The following is an 8,853-nucleotide window of genomic DNA, read 5'->3' on the forward strand; positions in this document are numbered from 1 at the left end:
TTCCAACAAAGATACTGAATTACTTGATGGGTCATATTTTAGTATCTTAAGCGAACTTCGTTAGTAACAATTCATAGGGACTTAGTTTTCGTATAGACCGACAGTCTTTATTGTTGGTTGACTGTGTCACGACGTTGTTGCCCAGTCGCACGGAGGATTCGAATCAGTACGGTACTTAAAAATAGCTCTCGGTGTTTCCACAATTTAGTACGTAGAATCGTTAACCTTTGTTACTATTTTACTTTTTGACAAATAACTTAATTCACTTCATTACATTACAGTTCACACGCGTTCTAATTTTATATATTTGACTACTATTGTGACGAACTGGCTTCGCTGACTGACACGATTGATTCCCATTGTCCACTGAGGAAGTAATCATGGATCCTGTTCGATTTAAAATGAAGATTTTCAAGCAAATGCGCACCGAGATAACTCAGGCTGTCAACGGCATTGAGATTCATTGGTTAAATCCATACGTAGTTATAAATTTCGTGCGACTTCATAATATCTAAGGTATTTTTTGATTGTAAAAATAGTCTGAAGCGTTTATTTTAATGTATATTATGAGGCTGAAAAAGGCACGGTGTGCCGAAACGTTCCTTCAACATTGTTGACAATACATTTGAAAAAATCGATAATTCCAACTAATTTGTTTTCGCTCGTTATTGGCCGATACCCTCCTTATTGTTTATATACACGAGCTTGTTTTGTAATTTTAAATTCACATTTATCTGGTTGTAAACTAAGACCGGCTTTTTTTTAGAGGGCATATTTTTTGTACAAATGTTTATAATACAACAAAGAGCGCGTGTATTTGGCGCCATTTTTTTTTAACTTTTTTGAAAAGAATTTTGTAAGTCTAATAAAGGAGCCAAAAGAGGCTATAACGTATCTCGAGGCATCAGCTATAGCTATATAACTTAATTGGGAAAGAAAAAGACACTATATATTGTATGTCTGCGCTTTTCTACCGCCCGAAGCTGACAAAAGTGCCGAGCACATACGGTTGCTCTTTTGTCGCAGGGCCTTTGCACAAGAATTTAATTTATAAAGTTTTTTTTTAATAATTTATATTTAAGTATTTAAATGTATTCGTACTTTAGGTAATAACTCGACAGAGCTAATTTTAATGCCCTAATAAGACAATTTTAAAAAACTAATATTAATATAATACAAAATCATTTTTACTCCCTAATAAAAAAGATAAAACCGTGTAAAATTTATTTATTACTAAACTTTCATTAATATATCTTTATGTATCATTATAAAATCTTAAGAATCATTGTTGATTATTGTTAGATGTAGCATTTTTTTAATATTTTGATGGTAGACACGCTAATTATTGTTTGGTTAACCCACCAACAAATAGCGTTTGTATGATATATACGCTAACAAACGAACAAAAATGTTACTTTTGTATTTTGGATTTCTGTTGATTATTTATGATCATTATCAGTATTTATAGCATGAAAGCAAGGAGATAGATTTATAATTAGGTATAATCTTTGTAGAATAATTGCAATATATAGATGTATGATATATATTATATAATATGACATTTTTTAACATATGCTAAAAGAAGCTCAAAGATTATTACACATAGTATACATGACGGAAACTATATTATATGTAGATTTTTAGAACTGGCAGTGAATATCAGAACGCAGCCCATATCTTTCATCTTTTTTTTTTAGGAAGAGAATATAGCATTCCATTCTCGACGAGATTCTCGACTATATTACGAGATGTTGAGATATTACGAGATCCATGTTGATTGCGTATATCCCTACGTCAATCAAATCAACAAAGTGGTGGAAGAAGAGGATTATGAGATCTTTTATCAATTCGTGAAAAGGAGCAATAGCATAGCCGTAGAGTATGGCGATACAAATACTGGAAGCATACTGGATACAGAAGATGCGATAATTGGACCTCCTAACAAGTATCCAAACTATGGAGAATTTCCACCAGCGTTTGTCATGGTACATATATTGTGTGTGTGTGTGTGTGTGTGTGGTGTGTGTGTGTGTGTGTGTGTGTGTGTGTGTGTGTGTGTGTGTGTGTGTGTGTGTGTGTGTGTGTGTATATATATATATATATATATTATGTTACAAGATTTTGATATTTTCCACTTTTTATATATTTTTCTTTTTAATACAGCAAACTAATGGTTTTGATGTTTCATTAACATCTTCATGGCAGAAAGAAACTCATATAGCCAGTGAACCACAAAATGATTGCACTATGTATTGTAACTATATTGGTACGTAACATATTTGAATTGATAAATAAGACATTGTTAAAAAAGATATACGTTTTTAAAAAGATTATAATTAACTGTTTTATTTTAAAGATCTCGAGTTTGAGGAGGCTATATATCCACTCAAAATCTCTATATATGAAGTTTATAATCCTGGCTACGTAACTGAAGTTTGGGCGCAAGATTTTGATGGACGGTGGTTTCAATTATGGACCGCTAAACCGCGCCGGCGTCAGATTGTACCTTCGACATCGCGAATATTTTCACCGCCGTTACAGTCTTTCAACTTTAGGACCAAGATAATCAGATTAAAATTTATGAACAGCTTATGGAACTACAGCACACAGCTAGATGCCGTCCAATTAATTGGGACAAAAAAAAATGATTATTCCGAATAATCAACAGAGTTTAATTGATCTATTAGACAACAACTACGAACGTTCTTGTCATCAGGACATTATGTACAATTTAACATCTGATTATAAAAATGTATCCGACAAATCCAAGAAGCAATCGTATAGCAATTTTGATGATCTTCCTGTAAGTTTAAAATATTAAAAGAAGTCTATTTCTCGCGTAATAATATTTAGTATAATGTTATAATTTCATGAATTGAAGTTTTATACTTTATCTTTTGCAGAATGAAATATTACTGGAAATATTAAAAAACTTAGATGTGACATCGTTATGCCGTATGGGCAGAGTAAATAAACGCTACAATAACTTGACAATGGACCCTGCTCTGTTTAAATGTTTAAAATTAAGAAATTTACGACCCATTAAATCGACCCGTATTAATACTTATAATAGTATTATACCTTACTTTGAATCCAGATGTCATTTTTTAAAACAATTGGATCTAACATCAAGCGACATTTCTGTTGAAACTTTTGTAAAATTTCTTGATAATTGTGGCAGTCGTTTAACGCATTTACGATTAAGTAACTGCCCATTTGTTGATGACTCTGTCCTAGAAAAAATTTCAAAAGTATGCAAAAAATTGAAAGGTAAGTTTATAAATTAAATATGAATGTTAGGATTACAAATAAATTGTATATAACTAATACATATATATTTTTTTTTCTTTTTAGTATTGGATCTTAGTGATTTTATGGAGTGCAGTGATCACCTAAACGAAGGATTTTCGCATCTCGAAAATCTAGACTGTCTGGAAGATTTAAACCTAAAGGGCACGTTTATAGTAGTTAAAACTCTTTGTAAAATACTGCAGAGGAATCACGGAATACGTAACTTAAATTTGGGTGGCCCTATGTTTTGATGGTCTAGACCAGAATGTCTAGAGGCTATTCTAATGGAATTAAAAAATTCGTGTCCAAAAGTGGAAAAATTAAATTTATCCCGCGGTCCTGTTACACCGCGAAGAATTGATGCCCTCACAAAATTAAAAAAATTACGAAACCTTAAGATTTGGTGGATGTAAGTATGCGCTACATTTTCTATTAAAATATATAGGGTAAGTCGCGGGAGAAAATGCCAGTAAGTCGAACATGCTACTTTGTTGAAATAATATTTCGTTATTATTCGATAGATTGCAATGTTTTCTAGTTGTTAACGTGAGATTATTATAGTAATTAGTATAGTAATTAGTATAGTAATTATTTATAGTAATATAGTAGATTAGTGAGTAAAACATGCAAACTTTTCCAATTTTACCGTGTTAAATCGGAAAAATCTAAAAGACCTTTTCAATCAAGTGATGAGTAGACTTCTTATAATATTTTACTCTTATCTTTGTTAAGATTTTTCATCATTTCTTTTCATTGAAAGTGGATCGACTTATTTAACATATTTTGAAACCACGTGAAATGGCTGTCTCATAACCCGAATAGCCATTTCTTCTATTTTAACTCTTCACAGTGTGTGAAGAGTTAGAGGTAGCATCTTCTCCTCGTCATTGGGGTAAAATGCCAATTTTGCATTTGGGATAAACATATAATCAAATTAAAGTATTTTAACGATAACTTTTAGGGTGGCTATTTTCAGAACTGTTATGTAATAAAAGTTCAAGTATTATTTTACAAAATTCCATAAACCATTATGACTATCGGTTTGTTCATATTTCTATAATAATTCTTAACTATAATATCTATGATAATTCTTAACTGGCATTTTCCCCGACTTTTCATATATTATCATATTCTTTATCGAAATTTGTATATATTTACATCTCTTGCAAGCATCATGAAATGTTATATGTTATTTCTCTCTTTGTGATTGGAAAATTGTAATAATAATATAATAATCGTGATAAGCTCAAATGATTAGAAATAAAATATGTATAACGAAAGAGCGCAGAGCCGCAACAAAATGTTCGCGTTAAATTATTTTTAATTTTCTTTTTAATTTAAATAGATATTTTCCAATCATAATAACTACGCGCCGACTAATTGTCAGATTTGCAACACAGCTCTGATTAGAGTAAAATCCCCTCTCTCACCCTAATTAAATCATTTCGATTTAATTTTTTATGTTAAGCATCTAAATAATAATATACATGGCTTTTGTTGCAGAATCAATGGAGTACGCAGAGAGTTTAGTCGATAAGCCTACCATTTTCAAATTATTTTCTTCTTGTCAGCGGTTGGAAGAAGATGGCGGACGAATCAGTGCGTTTATTTCCCGCTGCCCCCCCACCGTCAAGTAAAACGTGCCGAGAGGGACAACCGGGGGGTTTTTAGTGGGTTGGAGTCCCACATAACCGCCCTCCTCGGCCCGGGGGGGGGGGGATATCCGTGCGGATTTTCTCCCCGTAAAAAAAGCGGTTGGAAAAAATCAACAAAAAAAAATCGAAATCGGTGGGAACAAATCCAACGGTGGGAGTAACTACTGGATTTGATCCCACTATATACTATATATGTGTATATATAGATATAAATAGTGTTTCTACAACTATTTATATTTAATATTTTTTTTAGATAAGTAGTATAAACAGTATATACATATATACATATAGGTATAGTATATGGTATATAGTGTAAAGTCAATTCTAATTTACATTTTATATATTATCTTCGGCCATTTAACACGAGTTTTTATAAGACATCAATATTTCAATTTGTCCTGGTATACTTGAATCGACACTTAAATATACTTTGCGCAAAACATCAATGGCAAGTTCTTTGTCTGTGTTTTGTTTTTTTCTTTCTTTCTTTATAAAGTATCAATATATAGAGTTTAAGTATGATATAGAACTATAGTATAAGATCGTCATAAATTTGATCTAAACTGTATAGTTTTTAATGTAAAAATAAGTTTACATATATATGTATGTGTGTGTGTGTATAGAGGATAGCACGTACTGAAATTATAAATAAATAAGCGCATTTTTTAAGCAACACATTTTCTTTTATTCAATTCTAATTCGCATATTCTATATTATCTTCGGCCATGTGACACGAGTTTTTATACGACATTAATATTTTAATTTGTCCTGGAATACTTAAATCGAGACTTAAGGGGTCATGTCCAGTCAGGAAACCGAAAAATAGGTGATTTTTGAGAAATTTTTTTTGCATAAATTATAAGACTTGTTTAAAATTGGGTTGGTCTATGTGAGAGAATATATTTTTATAAATGTAACATAATTTTTTTTAATAAAAAATATTAATAATTAAAAAAGATACGGCCATCCTCCTGAAGGCCCTTTTAAAAAACTGGTTTTGCGGTGTCCACTGCTGCTCGGATCTGGATCATCTGAAATCAAAAAACCAAAAAGATTCTGTTAGTATACGAATATAATCTTGTTCGTGAACGAAGGATTTTTTGAAAAAATAATTTTTGACAAAATGGCGGCCGTTTTAAGGAAAAGCGCAATTTTTCGGGCTCTTAATTTTTCGTTTTTCTTCAATAAAAAAAAAGTTTTCATTAAAAAAAACCCTTCGTTCACGAACAAGATATATTCATATACTAACAGAATCTTTTTGGTTTTTTTATTTTAGATGATCCAGATCCGAGCAACAGTGGACACCGCAAACCAGTTTTTTAAAAGGGCCTTCAGGAGGATGGCCGTATCTTTTTTAATTATTAATATTTTTTATTTAAAAATTATGTTACATTTATAAAAATATATTCTCTCACATACACCAACCCAATTTTAAACAAGTCTTATAGTTCATGCAAAAAAATTTTCAAAAATCATCTATTTTTCGGCTTCCTGACTGGACATGACCCCTTATATATACTTTGCACAAAAGAACAACGGCTAGTTCTTCGGCTGTCTTCTGTTTTTTTCTTTCTTTCTTTTCTATTAAGGAGGTTCGATGGCTACAACAAAATGCAGAGAATTTCATGAAATTTTAATATGTTGTTCTGCAATGCAAAATAGAATTATGTGAATTTTTTGGGAATTTTTCACCGTCCTGTTTTGAAAAAAATCTACTCCAAAAACCTAAAAAGTACAATTTTAGGAGTAGATTTATTTCAAAACGGGACGGTAAAAAATTCCCAAAAAATTCACATAATTCTATTTTGCATTCCAGAACAACATATTAAAATTGCATGAAACTGGCTGCATTTTTAACATAGGTTCTTATGGTTTTTATGGGAAATGACATATTGCATATACCTTCAGAATGAAATAAGTGCAAGAAAAAATGCAAATGATAAAGAAAAAGAAATTTGCACATGTAACTTAATAATTTACAAATAAATGAGCGAAAGAAAGGGGAAGATTACCGCACATTTCGTAGAAAAATTAATTATTAAAGCATAAATTGCTTGATTTTTCGTCTGCATAGATTGTCAATGGTCGTGAACGACGTGAACAGCTGCACGCATTATACACGCGGCGACCAATCAGAGCAATCCCCTTCATTCCCACTACTTCAAACGCTAGTGCGCTGTTTCCAGAACCCCCGCGTCCCACTACTCCCTCCGATGAAGCCATCGAACTCCTTAAGGAGGTTTCTTTTTCTTCACATTTGCATTTTTCTTGCACTTATTTCATTCTGAAGGTATATGCAATATGTCATTTCCCATAAAAACCATAAGAACCTATGTTAAAAATGCAGCCAGTTTCATGCAATTTGTAATATGGTGTTCTGGAATGCAAAATAGAATTATGTGAATTTTGGGAATTTTCACCGTCCCGTTTTGAAATAAATCTACTCCTAAAATTGTACTTTTTTTAGGTTTTTGGAGTAGATTTTTTTCAAAACGGGACGGTGAAAAATTTCCAAAAAATCACATAATTTTATTTTGCATTGGCAGAACAACATATTAAAATTTCATGAAACTCTCTGCATTTTGTGTGTAGCCCCATCGAACCACCTTAAAATAATTCATTGTATGTAGATGTACCATCAAACTCACGGAGGTTTAAGGAGGGGAAGCAGGGATTCTTTGGAGCTGAAGTAATAATTGAAAAAAAAAATTAGATCGACGGGTTTTCTTATATATGGACCACTAGTGGTCCATCTATAGATTACTTATTAGCTGCTTTAACAATAGTCATCTGGTTTAATAAATTACGAGTAATACGAGAGACTTGATAATTTATAAATAAACTTGTGACAAAGTATATACATATAATTTTGTTAGTGTCCTCTAAACAATATTAAGGTAATTTATTAAATAAGTTTTCTTGTGTCTAACAACGTTATTTGTTTGTTTTATAACATAAAAAATAACTTATTGCTTCCATGCATTTAGTTTGATAGTTTCCGAGATATCGGCCTGGATATATAATAAATCGAACACGCTATATAGCAATAGCTAGAAATTGTGCTGTAAACAATCTCGCCGATTAAATTAATCAGAGTTTAATCAAAATCGCTTTTTTTCAGCTTCAAAAAGTATCGACAGCATATATAACAATGTCAGGCATCAGTTGGCAAAGCGGGAAACTTTCGTTCAACATAAGAATTGTCCATATAAATAATTTTAATCGCCTCTGTTCCCCTGTTTTTTAAACTAACGAAAACGTTTGCGAGAATTTCAAGATTATTCTTCCGATCGCTTTAGTCCGTTTTGTAACCAATAGCGAAAGAGACGTAAACATAATTAGATGTTGGAGAGAAACTAGAAGAAAGATGAACGTCCGGATTTTCCGCGCGATAGAACCGTACCCTTATTTTGTACAGGATTTCGGGGAAAGTGGGGGCTACTCAAATTTTTTCAAATTAGAAACCCCTTGCACGTCGACTAACACCAATCGATAGGGCTTGAAAAGACGAATCCAACGACCTATATTTTTATATGTTTATCGTGAATATTATAAGAACAATGAAAATATAAGGAACAAGAACAGATCTATATACTGTTAATTATGTGCAAAATAATAGCACCGACTAAAAAAATGAAAAAATTCTAAATTTTAACAAAATTATTTAATTAAAAATTACGAAAAAAGAAAAAAAGAAAAATCCAGAGTTTTACAATGGCGATTTATTCCATTCTCGTCCCACACATGAAGAGGAGTAAATAGATGAATTTAGGTATTTTTTGTAGCTGCCCAAAAACAGTTTTAAGGGGTAAAATCACTCCTCATATGTAGAGCGGCTTTTTTGCTTTTCTCGATATATTTTGAAAAGTGTTCGAGTATCAAAAAATGCTTTCAAATGAAAGTTTTA

The 8,853-nt window shown here is 31.7% G+C and overlaps 1 protein-coding gene across 1 annotated transcript; it reads left to right on the plus strand.

The window, feature by feature from the left end:
- The first annotated feature begins 1,671 nt into the window (after positions 1-1,671).
- On the plus strand, positions 1,672-5,268 carry LOC139822155 (F-box/LRR-repeat protein 4-like). The gene is made up of 6 exons (XM_071793759.1): positions 1,672-1,985; positions 2,164-2,266; positions 2,357-2,803; positions 2,904-3,270; positions 3,355-3,700; positions 4,795-5,268. The coding sequence occupies exons 1-3, from the start codon at positions 1,749-1,751 to the stop codon at positions 2,659-2,661; spliced, it is 645 nt and encodes a 214-aa protein (XP_071649860.1). The 5' UTR covers positions 1,672-1,748; the 3' UTR covers positions 2,662-2,803; positions 2,904-3,270; positions 3,355-3,700; positions 4,795-5,268.
- The last annotated feature ends 3,585 nt before the right edge of the window (positions 5,269-8,853 follow it).

The sequence above is a fragment of the Temnothorax longispinosus genome, chromosome 11, assembly GCF_030848805.1.
Source record: "Temnothorax longispinosus isolate EJ_2023e chromosome 11, Tlon_JGU_v1, whole genome shotgun sequence".
NCBI classification, from domain to species: Eukaryota; Metazoa; Arthropoda; class Insecta; order Hymenoptera; family Formicidae; genus Temnothorax; species Temnothorax longispinosus.

Coding starts and splice junctions, on each gene's coding strand:
- LOC139822155 (XM_071793759.1), top strand. CDS start 1,749: ATGTTGAGATATTACGAGATCCATGTTGATTGCGTATATCCCTACGTC. Junction 1,986..2,163: donor TTCCACCAGCGTTTGTCATG/GTACATATATTG, acceptor TTTTTAATACAG/CAAACTAATGGTTTTGATGT. Junction 2,267..2,356: donor TATGTATTGTAACTATATTG/GTACGTAACATA, acceptor TTTATTTTAAAG/ATCTCGAGTTTGAGGAGGCT.